The 21828-nt window shown below is 43.5% G+C and overlaps 1 protein-coding gene across 2 annotated transcripts in view; it reads right to left on the bottom strand.

Annotated features, from left to right (window-relative positions):
* NUDT21 (nudix hydrolase 21) overlaps positions 1-21828 on the bottom strand; it is an 88490-nt gene that overhangs the window by 20590 nt on the left and 46072 nt on the right. For both annotated transcript variants that reach the window (XM_086947690.1, XM_086947691.1), the window contains exon 3: positions 8236-8299. In XM_086947690.1, the coding sequence (XP_086803816.1) occupies positions 8236-8299 (64 nt within the window). The remainder of the gene's footprint in view (positions 1-8235; positions 8300-21828) is intronic.

Genomic DNA, 21828 nt, shown 5'->3' on the forward strand with positions numbered 1-21828 from the left:
TACTTTACTTTTTTTCACTTTTCTCTTTCAGAGTCTCCTTGTTCATTTGTAGTTATTAAATATGTTTTATTCTTAGATTATACACATTTTGAGAAAATACTTACTAGTCCTAGGTCTTTCTATATTGAATTAAAACATGATTGATTTAATAGTGTAAATGTATTCAGTGGAATCCTTTATCAGAAATGGAGAAAGACTTTGAGGGCTATGTGTACCCCTTCATCCCCCTGCCTCACCGACATCTAAATCCAGGAAGGACAAGAGTAAAAAAAGACATTACTGATGGCCATTTCAGACTGGCTAACTGGCACTCCAATTGCTTTCACTAAAAGGAATATATGTCTCCATTCCCTAGGGGCATAAAGATTATGTTACTTACCCTGTAAGCAATGTTCCCTCTAATTTGTTTCCTCTATGTACGGCAGAGTAAGGTCTCTGTGCACTGCAACCAAGGCTAAGTGCACCGGAAACCAGACCACGCGTATGCGCTGCAATTATCATGAATACCCCAGCCCTGCCAAGTAGTAAGCATTAGGCGTGGCCCACAACACTGCACTAAAATGCATTAATCACTAATTTTAGCACCTTGACAATGCCTGTGTAATAGGAGTCAGTGACCGCGAGTGTTGGAGCTGAATTTACAGAAGTGCAGCAAGTGTTGGCCATATGGTGCTATAGGCAGGACACTGGAGAATTGAACGAGGTGCTTCCTGCTTGCGTCATTGTTTCAAGTAAGCAGTTTAAGTACTGTCCGATTACGCAGCTCTGATGTCGTCAGGCTGAGCATGGGAAGCGCTGAACTGCACATGCCTGCCTCGGAGAGGGTTCCTAGTAAATGCTGCACGCACTCACAGGTAAAAGTATGTGATTTGCACACGAGCCCCCGGTAGCCCTGTCTGGCATCAGTCACTGACAGGTGTGCGTTGGTGCATGGGCCCGGAGGATCCCAGGTCCAACGTGAGAAGATGGGAGGACAAGGCTCGCGCCCACAAGCCATGCACCGGCAGCAGCTCAGGTGTGAACAGGTAACCTCGGAAAGCAGGCTTCCACCTGTGAGGGGCCAATGTAAGGCCTCCTGCGTACACAGGAATGATGAGGGAAGTGCAGGTTTGTAAAGAAAGGTTCTACTTTAAATACAACAATATGTGCATGCGCAGCAATGCTGAGGGGATCTGCAGATTTGTAAAGCGTCGTACTATAAATATAACAATAAGTGCATGCACAGGAGATACAAGGTAGCTGAATGTCGGGGTTCGTCTATGCACAGTGACTTAATGCCGTAGCAGACCATGGAAGGGGATACATGGCAGAACTGAACAATTGTATGTGCGCAGCTGGTTTGTTGCTTTGTGTCTTCTTTATGCTGAAGGCCCGGGACTGCCCTGCTCAGCGATGCTGCAGGGTTCTTCTCACTTGTAGTGCGGAGGTCCCCCGTTGCCAGCGATTGACAATCCACCTACCTACTCAAATTCTCCCATTTTAGGTCTGGTGTTAGCCTAAGACCTTTTGATTTTATTAAAATATGTATCACATGCTTACATTTAGGGGTTTTCAGCCACCTCTCAATCCATTTGTCTGTTGTTGTCATCAACATTTTTCTTTTGCCCACTACAGCATACAACATTCAGTCAGTCACTGGTTAACAATACTTTGAGTGACTGCATTTTGCTCTTTCACAAGGAGCACATCCACACACAAGTGAGTTCCCTTCAGTGCCAGTGTTCTTGCTTTATGATTACTTTAGTGTTGCCTCTGTGTTTGGAGCCTCGTTTGATAGCAGGACGCCTCTGATGCACATTCCATCTTCATTAGATCCCATCTCCGGCAATTGCTGTTTGAAATTCTTTAAGGAGTGTTTTGCTTTTCCGACTGTTGCTAGTTTACAGCCTACCAGATCAAATTGTGTCCATTTGAAACTGTTCTGTCTTAAGTTATCCTCTTTTTCCTTTTTCCCTCTTTCTTTTCTACTCTGTCTCTTTCCTTTTTTCTTTTTGTCGCCTTCTTTCATTATTTTTTCCCTTTCCTACTCTTTACCTTTCTTACATTGTTTCTTTACTTTCTTTCCCTTTTTCTTCTATCCTTCTCTTTCCTCCTTCCTCTTTTCATTTATATTTCTTTCTCTCATTCCTTTTCTTTCCTTTACCCTTTCTTTCTCGTGTCCTACTTTCTCGCTTTCCTTTTTTCGCTTTGCTTTTTATCACACTTTCTCTTTCTCTCTTGCTGTCTTTCTGAAAGGTAAGAGTCAGTCACAGACTCTGCCTGCTGTCGGACACAACTCAGGTTTCAGGGAAAAGCTGCCCGTGAGACGATTACTGAATCAAGCTGGGGATGAAGGTGTTTAGTTTCTCGTATTTTTGTTTTGTATGTGTCATTCTCAATACCGATTCTTACCCGTAACCATTGGTTGTGTTGAGCCCCGGAAGCGTGTCACCAGAGGAGGAATTCTGACCGTAAAGTGTACATCAGAGTATCCGAATATGAGATTTTTTCTATACAAAGAAAGTATCATGTACTGTCACGAGGACCCCCCTGGAGGCTAGGCCGTGTTTGTCTTCAGTGGAGTCCAACAGACGAATGAAGGGTCCTATCAGTGCTATTATCGTCCCCATTCAGGAGCGGTGCTGTGGTCCAACGCCAGTGAGCGAACCCTTCTTGATACGAGCCGTAATACTGTGACTTTACTTAATCTGTCTCCTTTCCTGTATAAAAACTCCGGGGCATATTATCAAGGGATTTATCTCCGCTTTTTTGGCTTTAAAAGCCAAGAAAGCGGAGATAAAATTATCTCCCTATTAGCAACAGGGTGCTAACACGCAAAATCGCATGTTAGCACCCTTTTTCTCTAAGCTTCCCCTTGCATCTCTAATGAGATGCAAAGGGGGCATTCCAGAGAAAAATAATAGGAGAAATGTTGTTAAGCGACATTTCTCCTATTATCAAGGATTTCGCTAACCCGGTTAGAGATAAAAAAAAAGCAGCGCTAACCGCGGTTAGCACTGCTTTTTTTACACCTGCTATTTTCCTGACTTAGCCATAATATCCTATATAAGGTCGCACATGGGGTGGGTCATAATAAAAAATCACCCGGTAAATTGTAAGATTCTGCAGATGAGCTCCACAACTCATCAGGGAAGCATCCGCTGTGAGAATGGCTTGGGGAACTGGGTCTAGAAACTGCCCCCCTTTAGATAGGTTTGTTGATTCCACCACTACAGAGCGTGACGCGTAGTAAACTCTGTGACCATTGACGTTAGAGACATTCTTGCTAAAGTCTCATATGTAACCGGGCATGTGGAACTATTGATATACAGGAGGCCAAATGTCTTAAAGTCGTATGAGTATTTTGACTGAGACTTGGGTCCCAGGTTGAAGGATTTTGAATTAGTGACACAATAATTTGTACCCGGTCTGCATTTGGGAGTGCTAGCCCCAAATGAGCGTTGAGCATAGCTCCAAAATATGGCTGTACTGGAGCTGGTTGAAGTGCGATATTTGCAGATTCATAGTAAACCCTAGTTGATGTAATAGGGTGAGAGTTTGTTGTGTATGCGGTTTGCAAAGTTGGGAGTGGTTTGCTTTCATGAGGCAATCGTCCAAATAAGGAAACGCATGTACATTTTGTCTCCACAGATGAGCCACCACTACTGCTAGGCATTTTGTGAATACCTGTGGTGCGGTGGAGACTTCAAAGGGAAGAACCTTGAATTGACAATGTTTTCCTTGGAAGACAAACCATAGGAATTTCCGATTAAGGGATGTATGGGTATGTGAAAATAGGCATACTTTAGGTCTAAAGCAGCCATTTAGTTGCCTTTTTGCAACAGTGGAATTACTTTCTGGAGAGTGACCATGTGGAAGTGTTCTGATAGGATATAATGATTGAGTGGTCTGAGGCCAAGAATCGGTCAAAGCTTCCAGTTTTTTTGGGAATGAGAAAGTATAATGAATACACCCCTGTCCATGATATTGTTTTTGGACTGGTTCAACGGCCCCTTTGAGTAATGGAGCCGATATCTCCAGCTGGAGGAGAGATTGGTGTTGTATGGATAGTTTGAGTTTGCAAGGTAGAATATTTGGAAGAGTTGTGATGAGTTCCAGAATATAAACCATGTTGGATAATGTCCAAGACCCACTGAACTGTTGCAATGTTTTCCATGCTGGTAAAAAATTCTGAAGACTTACCCTAACATGTGTTAAGTGGTCAGGGGAATGGTAAAAAAAAAAAAAAGGCTTTGTTTGACGTTTGTACTTGCAGTCCTGGTATTATTTCCATGAACGCGGCCCATGAAATTATTTCATCTGTAGGCTTCCTTATAAAAGGCTTTACCATTGGAGGATTGGCCCTGATGTTTATACGAAGACCCTGTGGTGTCGGTGTAGGCAGAACTAGCACTATGTTTAAAATTGTGCCTATGAAAGAATCCCCAGATATGAGGAAGTTAAGGCTCCTATTGAAGTTTGTAAGGCTCCCATTGATTAAGTAACATCAGTGTCCTTTTTCTTTTATTATACATCTTTTTTATTGGTAAAACAGTTGAATTGAGTGGTCATCACATACAGGCATTTCAGGTTACACAAAGATATCATTGCAATTACATAATACAAGTAAAACATGTCTGGAAGAGAATTTTGTTGGATGTTATTAATGCAGGAGTCTTTTACATTGTGATCAGATCATCAATGGGTGCAATACAGGGGGTTCACACAAATTGACACAATACTCATTCCAGTTGGACCATATTCCTACCCACTTCCGGGGGCTAGTGTCCTCTTTTTTCCAAGGGCGGTGTCTACCTGAGGGCCGAAGAGGTGCTCCTTGTCAAAGGGGAGATTAAGAACTGCCTTTTGCATTTCAGGTTTAAACCAAAGACACGGAGCCAAGCACGTATATGTATAAGAAAACTGGTGTTTATGCCTCTAACTGCAGTGTCCGCAGAACTAACGGCACATTTTATGGCATTGTTGGTGATTAGCTTTCCCTCATTAAAAATGTCATAACCAATTTTCGTGCATTCGTCTGGGAGATGTTAGGATCCCCTGCATTTCATCTCAATGAGCCCTGTCATAACAAGCTAAAAGAACTTTACTGTTGACAATACGCCTCTGATTAGCAGATTGGGGTGCTATATTGTTGCCTGAGTCATCAATCTGTTTTGACTCCTTTTCTGGGGTAGATGCCTCCCTAGTTGTTAGGGAGCTTGCTCTTTTGCGTGCATTAGCCACTACCAGGGAGTCCGGTGTTAATTGTCCCTTAACGTATATAGGATCAGATGGTGCAGGCTTATATTTTATGTCCACTTTTGGTGTTATAATTCATGCCTTTAGAGGGTCCTTAAAAAGGTCATCTGCAAGACGCAGCATTCCTTTAAGGTGTGATAAACATTGCGATGCCTTTTGAGCAGTGGATAGAGTTTCAAAAAGGAAGTTATACGCAATGGAGGTTCTTATGTAAAGGCACGTTATGAAAAGCTGCAGCTCTGGCTATTAGATCTTGATAGGCAGAGACATTATCTGGTGGTGATGGATGAGTGGGATAAGGGTCTGGATCTGCATAACCACTGTAGTTCTATGTCATAAGCATCCCCAGGATGTGTGTCCTCTGGTGTTATCATCCCCATCTATGATGGGTGAATGAGGGGACATGTTGCCTGCTTCAGAATCTTATGGTGAATTAGGTGGTTGAGTGGGTGAGGGGACGTGGAGTTAGTGGGTTTGCTGATAGAGGCATGAGAATGTGTAAAGGGCTTGTAGCAATGTCCCTTTTCTTCTTTAAGAGATGTTGCACAGGAATGTCTACAGCCTCTTCAAAAGCTAACGGTCTTAGAGGACTGAGGCCTATCTTCTTAGCTTCAGGTCGAAATTGAAAGGTTTTGTGCTTCGGATCGAACTGCTGTTCCTGCATAGCATAGAGGATTGGTTCATGTGGAGTTTTCGATCTGAATGTGTAACATTTTAGAGCTGAAGAATGTTTCGGTGCTGATGTGGTTGGACCCGAAGTACCGTGACTTTTGTCTTTCGAAACCAAAGTGAAAGTTCAGTGAGTTGCTGAATCAGACTTTGAGGAAGTGGAGGCCCCTGCTCTAGGCCGAAATTTCGGCACCGAGTCCAATGAATCTTTATGCTGGTGCGTTCCATGGCTCTTCTGCAGTGGTACACCATGAGCAGTTTTTTTTCGGATGGAACAGATTTTTTTTTGTTTTTGGATTGGGGACTGTTGTACTCACGGTCCGATGTTTCTGAGCTGAATCGAGGCTGGCTGAATATTGTTCCATGGCTAAACCGGATTCGGAATCATGGATGTACAAGGATTCCTCTTGGGCTGCAGGCGCCTATTCTTCCTGTCAGCCGAAGATGTCCGGTGAGACATCCGCTTGTCTGCGGAGCATTTTTGACAACATGAATGTGAAGCTTAAATGATCTTTTTCGACTTAAAGATTTGCATACCTCTCAATCAGGTGAGAGGCATAGATTGCAAACTAAACGTTGGGCGGTATGAGATTATTTGAAGTGGCACTTTGCACAGAAGTGGAATGGAAAGCATTCCACCAGCAGCTCATTCTCCGAAAATTGCATTGAAATAGAAGAGCCCGACATGCATACATGTTATTTGCTCGGAACGCAAGACAAACTACATGACCAGGATTGACTAGCGAACTGAAGGGAGCTGGCAAAGATTGCGAACCAGAGCACAAGAGATTACCAGTCGATGAAAAAAAAAATCTCCCAATGGAACTGATGCCCGTGCGCAGTATCACCAACAGGAGTAGTCACACAACCTAATGATTCAAACAATTTCTTTGAAGAAAAAAAAATATCATCCAAGCCCAATGCTATATGGTGGATTTATGCACAGCATGTGTATCTACAGCACACATGCCTCAAACTAAATGTTTCTCTTGACCTCTGGTCCAGATTGTTCTACAAGGGATGAATGACATTTAGGACAGCACCTTTCTCAATATGATGGGATTGCACACAGCCAAGTGGCAAAGCACTGGTCAACTGCCAAGCTGTTTTTCTGTGGGGCAGCCAAAAAATAACTTTGGACTTTAGGAACCTCCTTCACCCTTGCACTGGATGTTTAAAGGGAAGTGTTGGGCTGTTTTCTCAATATATGATTTAATCTAGATTTCACTATTTTATTTTAAGTGCAGTATTTTATTAAATGTGATTTGGCTTACTATAGCATTCCAGTGTTAATATATATTTGTTAAAATCCTATCATAGGTTTGTTTTTTGAGTCTTCACAGTTGCAAATTTACACATTACAGAAAGCACTCCATCTAGGCTGTGAAGCAGCAAGTGGGGCAGCCGAGCAGGACTGTGTAGCAGTAACATATAAACCTAAACTGAGATTGGCTTCCTAGTTCCATGCAATCCTCTGTCATGTGAATATTAAAAAAAAGTGAAATGCTGTTCTTTCAAAATTCTAAAGAGCGACTAAGTCCTGGTGGCAGTACAGAATTCACTATAGAGTGTTTCCTGAAAATCAAATTTACATTTATTTGGCGGACAAGAACCCATGTATTTAAGTTAACTGAAAAAATGAGAACATACAACAGACGTATATTCCAGAGAATGTTACTAAATAGCAGCAAGTTAGAGGACTATGGATTTTTAGAACTACAATTCCAGGCCAAGTACTTAACTCATTTATTCAATCACTTCAAGGCTTACACATGGATCATCCCTACACAGGTAAGAAGGCTCCGAATGCTGGATTCCACCCTTCAGCTGGACTATTATTCATTCATTTTTCATTGATTGTCCACACTGATCACTACAGTCTAGTAAGTACTGTTACTTTAAATCATTGCAGTTCCTTCATAAAGTGGTATGTAGCATGTTACAAAATCCCAGGAATAAAACATATATACTGCATTTGGCCAGGGAATTCTACATGGAAGATCTGTTCAAGTTTCACCATATTTCATCAATAGCAAGGCAAAGAGTAACCGAGCTAGACAAACACCACTTGATTTAGTCAGCCTAAAAAAAAGTTATTTGAGAAACCTGTATTGGCGAAAAAACTAAAGCTTAGAGACAGACAAGGAGAAAAATATTCTACGGAGCTTCAGGTTGTCTTTGATCAGGAGCTGTAGTTAAGCAATGTTTAAATCAATATGCATCAGGGAAATGAAGAGTGGAAAGGTCATACTTCTAACAGGAAACAGGGAATTTTGCTTACAGAGAAATCAATTAACACATGTAGGCTATGAAAAAATTGAGACATACCTCTGTCATCAGTCGTTTAAGTCCTTCTACCTCATCTTCCCCAGGGTTGATTTCACCTCCAGGCCTGTTAACATAAGACAAGTAATGGAATTCATGGATGCCTCTATGACATGATTTGCCTGAACAACATTGGAATTCAAAAGCCTTTTGAAAACTCTAACAAACATTTTCCAAGATTATCCAGGCAATATTATATTTCAGATTAAAGTCGCATAAGAAATGATGCTCTGCCTGCAGCAGTAAATTGTAATTGAAGTTCTATTTATTTAGATCTTATTACACTTGTGGAGGTGTTAAAGTGCTTTGGGCGAGTAGCACTATACTCCGGAACCTAAGATTTGAGGTTAATAGTTAGTAGATTTATACATTTGTTCGTTACCTTTTTAGGTCTCGCCTGAGCCATCGCGCTTGCGCATTGCTCCGGCGTGATTATAGTAAGGGGAAAAGAACAACGGCGGATTAGACACAGTTCATGTGATCTATGCGCGTGCACAAACCAGCCAAGTCACACACCACCATTTGTCTGTGCCTCGCATCAGACTTCAAAGGCTGCCGCTCCCCACCCCCCCCCATCAGACTTCGAAGGAATGTGCACCCACTCCTCCCGCCCCCGCCACAGCAATGCAGAGAGCTTGTTTTGCTTGTGTGCTTGCATCTTCCTTCCTTGGCCCTGGGTGTTTTCCGTGTTCTCCCATTCAGTGCCTTCTCGACCCCGTACTGGATTGCTGTCCAAGCCCCAGCCCCAGCCCTCGCTGCCTCTATCATCATACACTCTCCCTGTGTTTTCCTGTTCCCCTAGCTATTTCCCGGCTCCATCATTCTGTGCTTTGAAACTGAACGCGCTTTGTAGCACTTAACCCTGCGTGTTCTTAGCTTCTTCAGTAAGGGACACCACCACATCAGTAAGGGACACCACCACATCACTCAGGAGCACCACCACGTCACTCAGGGGCACCACTCACGGGCACCACCACATGACTCGGGGGCACCACCACGTCACTCAGGGGCACCACTCACGGGCACCACCACATGACTCGGGGGCACCACCACATCACTCAGGGGCACCACCACATCACTCAGGGGCACCACCACATCACTCAGCCCAACCACATCATCACTCAGCCCAACCACAACAGCACTGTCCTTGTTTGCAACCAATAGGCATTGCCATAGCCAATAGGACTCGCATTAGGAAAGTAAGCTATTGGCTTTGTGAATAGCAATGCTATTAATTTATATATTTTCAAAGCCAACACATTAAAAAAAATCTGTCATTTACAATACCAATAGCTCACACTTTCCTAATGCAAGACCTATTGCATTGCAAATGCTTGTTGAATTAGTTGTGTTAATTTTGTACTCTTGATTTCTCTTGTGTTTAGTAGAATTTAGAGTAGGGATAGAATGATGAGAACAGATTTGAAAGGGGAAATATTAAGTTTTTATAAGTAGTCGGGGGGGGGTCATAGTAATCAGAAATGTTTGGGATGAGTCAGAGAGGAGGGATGGGACAGAAGATGAAAGGAGGATAACATTTTTTTTTTACATATGCATACACATACGCACATCACACATGGTTGGGTTTGATTATCTAGAGAAAATCCCTCTTAAGAAATACCCATATGTGCAGACAAGCAGCAATATTTACATGGTTGATGTATACATTTATCTTGTGTTGAAGTAAGCAGATATTTTCATGACATTTCTTAAAGTTTCAGGAGCAGGCATAAATTCTACATATCCACCTATATGTACATAGAAGCAGCAATCATGTCACTGCCTGATACACATGTCTATAGGAGTGTAATATAATTATTTCCCATATATAAATGTATCTGCCTATAACAGGAAGCCTAGTTTGATGATACATGTATAACAACAACTTCATCTCTATACCATAAGAAGTTTAATCTGCCATGCCAGAGCATAATGTTATGGCACACTGTTGCGAGCATTGTTAGGTCAGGAAGAACCAGCTCTTGACTAATCTTCAGAAGCTAAGATGGTGGTCAATGGATCTTATGTGTGGGAGTAGTGACTTCCATAGTTTGGCTGCGTATGTTCCTTTGTTGTATGCCTTCGCTGATTTTCTTCTTCATGAAGAGTGGTTCTTCACCATGTATTGCTTTGTGTTCATTGCAAAGCAGCTTGAATGAGGATCTTCTGGCAACTGGTAACCAGATTAGCGCTCTCAAGGCAAGGGAGATGTGTGCTTGTGGCTTTACATGTAGGAAGTATCTAGCTGCAGCTTTTTGAATTCTCTGTAATCTTCTCGTAGTTGACAAAGGTGAGCCGTAATACAGACCATTGGCGTAGTGCAGTTTTGATAGGACGAAAGATGGTAGCTTGATCCTTGTGAGGGGGAACTCTGGGTGCAGAAAGATACATTACAATATTTTCGTTGCGAGAAAATTTGATTTGGGTACCATATCCACCTGTGTATTTAATGACCGCTTGCCCCACAGAATTCAAAGGTTTCTTGTCTCTTCAGATATTTTTGGAGGAGGTCCTAGATCAGTGCTATTCAAAGTGTGACCTTTGCATGCGGCCCCCTGATGAACAGCAGCACAAGCTGCTGTTTAGCTGCTGAGCACTAATATTTTTTTTAAGTTAAATAAATGAGCAAGCATTTATTAACCTGTAAATAAATGCTTGCCTATTTAACATTTGTTAGACCTCTATACATACCCCCTTCCACCACCCTGCTGGCATCAGTGCAGCCCTCTGTCACACCACAGACCGTACTTTGCGGCCCCTGGGCAAATGTTCGTGGGAACCCCTATCCTAGATAGTCAGGACAGACCGAGGTCAAAGGTTTTCCACTCACCACGAGGGAGCATGTCAGGTTTGGAGGCATTCAATTTTAGGTGGCTCCATGTCATCCATTGATCAACGGCTTAAAGGCAACTAAACATTTTCAATGTTCCAAGGAACTCTGAGTTTTCCAATTTCAGAAGTATCTGGGTCTCATATGCATAGTTGTATCTATTGACCAGATCTGGTAATGTTTTCAAAAAGATGTTGAAAAGCATGGGCGATAGGATTGAGCCTGGATAGACTCCTGTTTTAATACTGTATGGTTTAGAAGAGAACGGAGGAGCATGTGCAATATTTGTTCTATGGTGTAGGTACGAATAGATTCAAGCAAGAGCCGTCCCCTCTATTCCAGCTTCCTCAAGACTTTGGATTAGTTTGTCAGGGATAATGAGGACAAAAGAGAAACTCCATTCCTCCATCACCAAACCCATTAATAGTAATTACACAAATTGCAAATTGGATGTCCATATAAAACATTAAGGCTAATGGTATCTACACTGACGGGAGAAGATATATATATATATATATATATATATATATATATATATATATATATATCCTAAGCATGCTATTGAAGAAAACCCCTGAATGAAGCACTGGATCCTGAAGAATTGCAGGAATCAGATATCATGAGTTTAGGATAAAGTTTGCTTGGAATCTTTTCTGCTACGCCCTGAAGAAGCAAGATTTTCTCATGAAACATGTGTTTGCTGTTTCAAATCATTACATGTATTTGAAGATGTATACCCATGTATCTGTTGGGTTGCAATACCGGTGTTCATATCAAATGAAGACTAACAGTTTCAAGTGTCCAAGAGAAGGACGTGCAATAAAAAAAGGATTTATATTGACATTCAATTTGCAATTTATGTTTTTCTAAGTTCATGATTCAATGTATGGAACATTCCCTGAAAGATAAACAGGGAACTGAAGTAGTGCCGGGCATTTTCTCTTTTTCCTTCTGTAATTTGAGCAATTACACACACTGCACCTTGGCCTCTCATTCGAATCATCTCTCTAATATAATTTTGTCATATGAATGCCGCAAGAGACTTCATTAAGCCAAATCTAGTTGACATTAAAGATGAAGGTAATACATTCGACAATGTAGTCGTGGAAGCTTCACTTCAAGGGCAAGAGGTATCTGGTTGTGCCAGTCCACTGATCTCTCTCGAATATCTGGCTATTTCTGGGTAGATCCAAACCTCACCTCTCTTACTCCTATCCCTCGGAGGTGTTCTTTTTGCTGACAATTTCAGCCTTACTTTCAGCCGCCTGAGGGACCGTTCATATGCTTGGGGTGCTCGAAATTACTTGCATAAAAAAGTTATACAGCTTTTAAGCCAGATACTTCGTCCATTAGTTTGTTGTTTCACAATTTTCTTACTCCCGCTACAGCATGTGACAATGGGTTGCCTACCCTGTAAGCATCTGTTCATGGCATGCAGTGCCAAAGACTCGCAAGCCAAGTCCCCCCCCCCCATCCCCCCCCCCCCAATCCAGTGCTGGGCTTGCACAGACCAATTCAAGAAGCCCCCGCGTCTCGGGACAGTGACTCCACCCACCACTGTCATCATGCATGGTCACGGTCTTCACTGCCAGACCACTTCCTCTTCTCAAAGGGAGAGGATGTAGATGGAGCATAGAGATGCAAGAAAGATGACAATGCGAAGGTAAAGATAAAATAATAGTGTCTGCAACACCAAAAGGCTGTTGGGGAGAAGTGTTAGTGTGTGGGAATATACAGCATACACATAAATAAGTAATGAAGGGCGCAGGGCGGGGGTAAGACAGCCTACCTGAACATTTTTGTAACTAAAAGTATCAATAGGGGAGTAAATTCAGCCATATACAGGAATCAATTTAATATATGCGGTCTTCAAAAGCAAGGTAAGCAACCTTTGAAATGAGGTGTCGGCATCTAACCATTCACTACTTTTAATCTAGGCCTCCTTTTGATCCCTCCTAAGCCTAGGAGGTCCACTGCATGTGTTATATACTTATATCATGCTTGATACAATTACCTATTCAGACGCTTCCACTTGTTCATCCGCTGGTATTAAATCTTTCTGAGGTGAAATACGTGTACCCAACTTCCTTGGGAAGGTTTTACTAAGGGGTGGCAAAGTGAAATGGCACAGTCAGGGTTGAGGTATTCCTAATTAGAGAGGTGCTAATGGTTCTACATTAGGTCCATAGAACCTAATACATTATTCTACTTAGTACTTAATATTCCAGATTTTGGAGTTCCTAAAAACTAAATAGTAGAGGAGTACAAGGATTCAAACGTGCCACATGCATCACAAGAGGTGCCAGCAGCAAGCTCTTAAATATTGAAGCATCTTTCTGGGTAGTAGCAGAATTTTCTATATGAGTTAGTGAATCTGCAGCTTTCCATTGCCTAGGTGTAGGACTTTCTACTATAAAATACATACTCTTCTCGTGTTTCTTCAATTCTTTTTAGTTCTCGCCTAGTGCTGCAGCGCGCACGCGCTGCTCACTCAGCTAGGCTTCTTTTAGTTGGGATTTTCAGGTAGTTCAGTTTAAGCCTCGCTCATCATTTTCATTGGGTCGCGTCAGTGTGTATGCTAAACGCTGGCTTCCCATTGAAAAGGAGGCTTTTTAGTTACCGCCATGTCTCCTTCTCGAATGGCCCATCTGGACTCGATCGTGTACTGGCAGCGGTAGACAGTCTCCTTAGATTACTTGGTAGGCACTTTTTTGAATGTCTGACATAATATCGACAGACAAAATATCTACATACAAAAATATCGGCACAAAAATATCGAAATCAAAAATATCGGAGTCATATCTTCATAAAGGTAAGTACAAAAATATCGAAAAAATAATATCGTAGTACAAAATTATCGAAATTAAAAATATCGTTTTTTTAAATGTATTAATAATAATGTAAAAATAATTTTAAAATACATATAATTTTACAAATATTAAATAAAAATATTAAAACATAATTAAAAAATTAAAACTAATACATATAAAATAAATTAAACACTTAATAATTTAATGTAATTTTATTTTTTTTAATTTCATTTAATTTAAATTTATTTTATTTTTACCCTGTACGCCTGTACCCCAAAAACCCAAAACTGACCCTGAACCCTAAAAATATCCCTGTACCCCAAAAACCCAAAACTGACCCTGAACCCTAAAAATACCCCTTTACCCAAAAACCCAAACTGACCCTGAACCCTAAAAATACCCCTTTACCCAAAAACTGAAAACTGACCCTGAACCCAAAAAATACCCCTTTACCCAAGAACTGAAAACTGACCCTGAACCCAAAAAATACCCCTTTACCCAATAACTGAAAACTGACCCTGAACCCTAAAAATACCCCTTTACCCAAAAACTGAAAACTGACCCTGAACCCTAAAAATACCCCTTTACCCAAAAACTGAAAACTGAACCCTGAACCCTAAAAATACCCCTTTACCCAAGAACTGAAAACTGAACCCTGAACCCAAAAAATACCCCTTTACTCAAGAACTGAAAACTGACCCTGAACCCTAAAAATACCCCTTTACCCAAAAACTGAAAACTGACCCTGAACCCTAAAAATACTCCTTTACCCAAAATTAATTATTATTATTTAATAACCAATTAATTAACAATAAAGTAAATATATTAGCACATTAGCTGTAATTAATTTAATTTAATAATTAATATTATTTTTTCCAATCAATTAATTAAGAATAACAAAAAATTATATATATAAAAAAAATTACTCTAATTAATGTAATTAACTAATTATTAATTAATTACCAACTAAATAATAATAAAAAATATGTACAAAATTATAATAATTAAACTAATTATAATTAATTACCAATTAATTAAAAATATTTACAAACATATATTAATTAATTATTATTAAATTACTTCCCACCCTATTCCCCTATAAACCCATAACCCGCTACAGAACATATTTATCAATTAATTAAAAATTAATTCTCGGGGGAGGAGCCAAGATGGCGGACGGGACGGACGTTTGAGCTCCCGGCTCCGTAAGCCATCTGCCTTTGCCACGATATCCTGTCTTTAATCCTGGCTCACACCGTGTTAAACTGCCGAGACGAACGCGCAGAAGCTGCCTGCTTTCTGTTGAGACCTCCGCCGTCTGAATTGGTGCAGGACTCACTGATTTCTTCGACCTTCGGAGCTGCCCGGGTAGCTGTGCTGATAGCTACCGCTGGCCATTACGAGACCAAGCTGGTGGGACGAGCGGGGGAGGTGCCGCTGCCTACGGGAGTATGGCGATCCCGGCAATGGACTGATTAGCTCTCTCCCGATGCAGAGTGACTCACCTTGGTTGAGGTACGTCTTTATGCGATTGGAGCCCCCAACGCGGCGCTTACCCCCGCTCTGCAGCTTATCGTTTGGACCTTCCCCATTTTGAGGCGACTCCCGGCTGTAGAACACTCGCATTGGTGGGGAAGGCAAAGAGACTCTCGTACTGTGCGACCCCCTTGCTGTGGGCTGCTTTTCCACCGGCGATTTCAACGCCTGCTTTCCCGGTTGGTGAGGTCGCCTCCCCTTTCATCATTGCGGATTACCGGAGTGGCAGCAATGGCGCTTGCCTTTCATGACGGGGGTCGAACTGCTCCGTCATCCCTGTTGCGCGATGCCCTGCCTGTTCCCGGACTAGAGGCGGACCCCGGGGCATTGCCGCTCGCTACGGATCGATTACTATCCCAGGGCACCCTGACTTATGGGGACATTCTGCGCGCCCTTGCGGACTTGGGGACAACATGGCGGCGGAACGTCCAGGAACTGACGGAGAAGATCGAGGGAGCTTCATCTTGTATAACGCTACCGGGGCTGGCTGACCCTCTGCCGCTTTTAACATTGTCTGGAACGAAGACAAAGTTGCAATCTGAGAGGGCAGAGGTGTGCAGTGTCCCTGGCAACAATGTTGATGGTCTTCTCCTCGGTGAGGCTCTTGATACAATGTTACCCCCCACTCTGGGAACTGTGACTCTGTCTTCACAAAGGCTCTGTACATCGACCTTCCAGTGCCTGACCCCCCCTAGGGTCCTTGCCTCTGGAGCCGTTTTTCTACAGTTGCTGAGCCTGTGCTGCCCGGTGGCGGAGGGGGTGTTTCACAGAATTGATGCTGGATCTGGTGGTGATTGGGGACGCTCCTCTTCGCCTCCTGGGTTTCTTCCTTGTTTGGATCGGCCATTTTGCCCCTTTGTTCTGCCCGAGGAATGCTCGCAGCGATGGCCAGCCCTGGTCGGAATTTGCCGTTCAGGCCAGGGCTGAAGTTTCTTTTCTCGTGATTTGCATGGATGGCGGAGACCCGGACTGATCTATATCTTGATTGGCTGACTGCATAGAATGCTCTCCTTTTTCCCCACTTCGATTCATAATTTCTATGTCCTGTTTTTATTCTGTTGTGGGGGTTCTGATTGCTGAACTGACCTGTAACCCTGGAGATGGCTGAATAGAATTTTTCTTGGCTGTAATGTCTTTTGTGTTTAGTCATACACGGTGGGGAGTTGCACAGGGCTGTGTGAGTTCGGGAGACCTGCTTTTGGAAGGAAATTTTGGCCCTCCCCCGGGGTTAGGTTTCTTGGGAGGTTTAGATTAGAGTTGTCTTTTCTGGCTCCCTATGTCAATGGTGACATTATATTTTTTCTTTTTCTTTCTTTACTACCTCTGCTATATTTCGGGTTTATGGGGCGACAGACGCGCTGCTGGGGGGGGGGGGGGGGGGGGTAGGCCGTAGCCTTTGCATGCGTGTAGGGTGGGGGTTGTGGGATGGGTATTTTGTTTCTTTTTTGTTCCTATGGAGCCTTGTTATTTCTTCTAATTTATTTCTTCTTCTTTCTGTCTTGGGTGCGTGCTGACGTTATTGCCGGGTGGGTGGCGGCGAATGCGGATAGGGTCTTGAGTCTAATATCCTGGTAACGTACATCCTGGCCGCCATTCTGCCTGGCGGATTTGTCCCCTGAGTTGCTGGGCTGTGTATGCCTGTGTTGATATCACCATCTTACGTCTTCATGGACCCTGTTCTTTCTTTTGTCTATGTTCAATTTATTGAAACGGAATAGTTGGGCATCATCGTTTGCAATGAAAACTTTAAAAATTAACCTTCAGAACTCCTGAGACGCGTCAGCAAGGGCTCTATAGTTTACCTGCTAAGTGCTTATTAGTTATGCTGCCGTACTCGATATTTTTTCTGTGTACCCACTTTTTTTGTCATTCTCCACGAACAACCAAACCAAGCCTCTGTTTAAAGGGAAACTAATCAAATACTATCAAATGTTCTCCTACTGTTAAATACGGTACTCAAAGTACACCCTCAGTCGTTCATACTTGCGGGTTGATGAAATGAGCAAATTGTGTGATATGTACACCAGATATTTACATCGCCATTAAGTTCCGGACTCGCACATATTTTCAGGAAGACATGGCAATTCTTAACTTTTCACACGGGCATCATAGACCCACAGTATGTGTGAACGCTGAAAAACTCCGGCAACATGGAGCCACTTTTATAGCAAGATGTTGTTGCATCGGAACGGTGAACTGTGCCGGTCGGTCGTTATTCCCGTGAGCCCTGCCTTGAACGCCAGTTGTGAAAATGGCTCACCAAGGTGGTAATACCAGTCGGAAAAACTAATAAATGGTGACAGCTTGTTATTCTTTATAGATACGGTGTTGTTTGTCACTCTTTTCTTTAATGATTTTCACGACGTGCACTGCTTCTGCTGCTTTATTTTGGAAGCGCACCTCACAGTAACTAACGTCTGTGCTCCTTTATTTTCCATGCAGCTCGTTTTTGTATGCCCTCCGTGTATTCACGCCCACCACCACTGAAGCTGCGAGAAACCTGGCAGTGGCGGGAGCTTACCCTTTCATTTAAGGGGTGATTTTTCCCAGGGCTAGTGAGAGTGCAGAGCACACGAGTAACCAAGACTTCCTCTTTGTCATGTATTTATGTTACACAGTCAGTCGCCTGCTGCAGGGCCCTGCGTGCTACAGCATACACACATGCCTCTGCTGTGAACTTGATGGTGCTGAGCCATCAAACCTGCTCTCACTCTGCTTAGCCTACTCCCTCCGCAAGGATGTCTGTCTCGCCGTTACCGTCCTTTAATGGGACCTCAGTCATATTGAGCCCCCGTTCTGGTTTCCGTGGGCTCTGTCTATCTCTAGGTTTCCTGCCGATTGCGGTGTTTCTGTTGCAAGTGTATCTTTCAATGTATAGCGACCCAGCGCCAGAGGGGATGGCTGGAAAGAGTAAGGTGAGAATAAAGCACTTGCTTAGAAACCCCCTCATTCTGAGAGAGGAAGGGGGAAACGGCTCAAAGCACTGGGGAAAGAAAGGCAGATTATAGACTTCCAGCCTATGGTTTGTCAGTCCATGTACATTAGTTTACCAACTGTCCCCCGCAGAATCAACGACGAGAAATGCACCGATAGAGCATTTTTGGCTCACTTTATTAGTAGATCTGGAGGTTCATAAACATGTTTTATACAGATCTGTGGTCATGCTTAAATCATTATTTTCTGTAGATAGAGTTATATAATTGTGAAAAGACCTCGGGTCGTGGGGGGAAGAGGATGTGGCGCAACGGCCAAAGCTGCCTACCTTGGACCCGGGGAACCAGGCTCGAGCCCTCTGGCGAAATCACAATCTCCCTGCGCCTATCAAACACATGCATTTGCTTTTGTAAAGCATTGCCATTTGTAAATGGCAATGTCTTAACACTTTGTACTCGTAGTCCTTGCTTGCGAGAAGGAAGGCTGGCAGCAAAAGAGGCGCAGTTACTGTCAGCCTTGCTTCTCGTAAGCAAGGACTATAAATACAAAGTGCATGTTTACGCATCGCTTGCAGTTTCTCAAAACACAAAAAAAAAGACATTGTCATTTCATTGCAAATGCTTGTTTTACTTATTATCTATCGAGTAATATAGAGGGTAGTGGAGTAAGCAGATAATGGTTTTTAAAATCATCCTCATCCGTGAATGTGATGTCCTATGTTCAGATAAAAGGTTTGTAAAGAAACAGAGTAGGTCTGGATGTCATTTAAAAGCATCAGCAGAGTTGTGACTAAGCCCTGGGCAAAGAGAGTGACCTGCTGGACAGGCCCAAAGGGGAGGCGACGTGGAACCTTTCCCAGCCAGTATCTCCACAGCCATGGGCCTACGGCAGTGGTCCTATAGGGTTAGAAGTTGGGATAACAAAGCTCTAGGAGCTTCAAAGAGGGCTGACTTCTAAACATTGGTAGACACCTTGTGTTCCAAGGCTACGTGGAACTACCTAAAAGAATTACTACTTCCTCAGGACCCAAGGGGGAGCGTATGGAGGGGTGAATGAGGCGGCCCAGGCAATCAGAAGCCCACCCAAATAGGAGGTTGAAAACTGCTTAGAACACCTACTTGGGTCAGGAAGAGGGGTGGGGGTGGTTAGAGGGGGGACGGTAAAGGGTCTCCTATCTCAAATGATTTCTGCAAAGTTAGCAACGTGGAAAGATCAAAGGGCACAGAAGGGTCTCACGTACGTTTGGGAACAGGAACCCTTTGCAACTTGATCAATCCAGTCAGGCTGGTAAGCACAACAGGCCTATAGCAATGAACTCTTTGCCCTACCTCAATTGTGGCCCACACTAAGGACTAGGACAAAGCTTTGAGAATGCACCCGGGTGCCCAGCTGATGAGAATAGAGCAAAGAAGTAAAGACCTGCTATGGTGCCCTACACAACAACAGGTCCCATGAGCTGAGAGAAAGATCATTACCAGCATTACCCAGGACTACGTAGAGTATTTTCTGAAAAATTGGTCTGCAATTAGGTTGGTTCCATGGACAGTTAACCATTTATTTCGACACCTTCTTTTGATTCGGAAATCACTTGGATATAATCCCTAGGAGCATTATTTTGACTAGAAGCCACAAAGACATTGTTTTTTGCTTCTGATGCCCTTTGTTTGTTTGGGTGTTCGAAAAAGGAATAAGGCCAAGAATAGACATTGCCAGATTTTCCTTGTACATAAACTTTTGGGCTTCCCACACAACTCTTGGATTAAGGATTCACAACAATAAGATAATTGATTTTTTGGATTCCTAACAAGATATATTGCTTTAGAATCTTGAAAAGTATTTTCACACAAGACTAAATACTGTCAAGTCAAGTCAAGTCAAAGAATTTGTATAGCGCACTACATACCCGGAGGGTTTCAAGGCGCTTGGAAGGGGAGGAGGATTACTTGTCAAATATCCACGTTTTAAGTTGCTTTCTGAACGCTAGGTGGTTCTGGGTAAGGCGAAGGTAAGCGGGGAGTGAGTTCCATGTTTTAGCAGCCAGGTATGAAAAGGATCTGCCTCCCATGGAGGTCTTGTTGATGCGAGGTACAGTGGCGAGGGCTTGGCTGGAAGAACGTAGTTGGCGGGAGGGGGTGTAGAAGGACAGTCGTGAGTTGAGGCAATCTGGTCCGATGTCGTAGAGTGATTTGTGTGCGTGGGTAAGCAGTCGGAAGGTGATCCTCTTATTGACGGGTAGCCAGTGGAGGTCTTTAAGGTGACCAGAGATGTGTTCGTTGCGTGGGATGTCTAATATGAGCCTGGCTGAGGCGTTTTGGATTCGTTGGAGTTTCTTCTGGAGTTTTGCGGTAGTACCCGCGTAGAGGGTGTTTCCGTAGTCCAGTCGGCTCGTGACCAGAGCGTGGGTGATTGTTTTCCTTGTATCGGAGGGGATCCAGCGAAATGTTTTTCTGAGCATGCGAAGAATGTTGAAGCAGGAAGAGGATACGGCGCTGACTTGCCTGTTCATTGAGAGTGAAGAATCCAGGATGACGCCTAGGTTCCGTGCGTGGTCTGTCGGGATGGGTGCTTTTCCGAGGGCTTCCGGCCACCAGGAGTCGTCCCATGCAGAGGGGGATGTACCTAAGATGAGGACTTCTGTTTTGTCTGAGTTCAGTTTCAGACGGCTTTGTTTCATCCATTCGGCAACTTCTTTCATTCCTTCGTGTAGGTTAGTTTTGGCGGTGCTGGGGTCATTGGTGAGAGAAAGGATCAGTTGAGTGTCGTCCGCGTAAGAGAGGATGTTGAGGTTGTGTTGGCGTGCGATGGCCGCGAGGGGGCTCATGTATACGTTGAAGAGGGTGGGGCTGAGTGAGGATCCTTGTGGAACGCCGCAGATGACTTCAGAGGCCTCGGACTTGAATGGAGGAAGGCGGACTCTCTGGGTTCTTCCGGTGAGGAACGAGGTGATCCATTCAAGTGCTTTACCTTGGATTCCGATGTTATTGAGGCGTTGTAAAAGGGTGCTGTGACAGACTGTGTCGAAGGCTGCAGAGAGGTCGAGGAGGATGAGGGCGACTGTGTCTCCATTGTCTAGTAGAGTTCGAATGTCTTCTGTTGCTGCGATGAGGGCGGTCTCAGTGCTGTGTTTTGCTCGGAAGCCAGATTGTGAGGGGTCGATGGATTTGTTGGCTTCAAGGAAGGCGGCGAGCTGGTTGTTGACAGCTTTCTCGATGACTTTGGCCGGGAATGGGAGAAGCGAGATGGGACGGTAATTTTTGAGTTCGGTGGGGTCAACTGTTGGTTTTTTCAGAAGGGCGGTGAGTTCAGCGTGTTTCCAGTCTTCCGGGAAGGTGGCGGAGTTGAAGGAGCAGTTGATGACATCTCGGAGGTGCGGTGCTATGACGGAGTTTGCTTTGTTGAAGATGTGGTGAGGGCATGGGTCTGTGGGGGATCCTGAGTGGATGGAATTCATCAGGCGGATGGTGTCCTCAGTGGAGATTGGGTTCC

This window comes from Lissotriton vulgaris, chromosome 12, assembly GCF_964263255.1.
Source record: "Lissotriton vulgaris chromosome 12, aLisVul1.2, whole genome shotgun sequence".
NCBI classification, from domain to species: Eukaryota; Metazoa; Chordata; class Amphibia; order Caudata; family Salamandridae; genus Lissotriton; species Lissotriton vulgaris.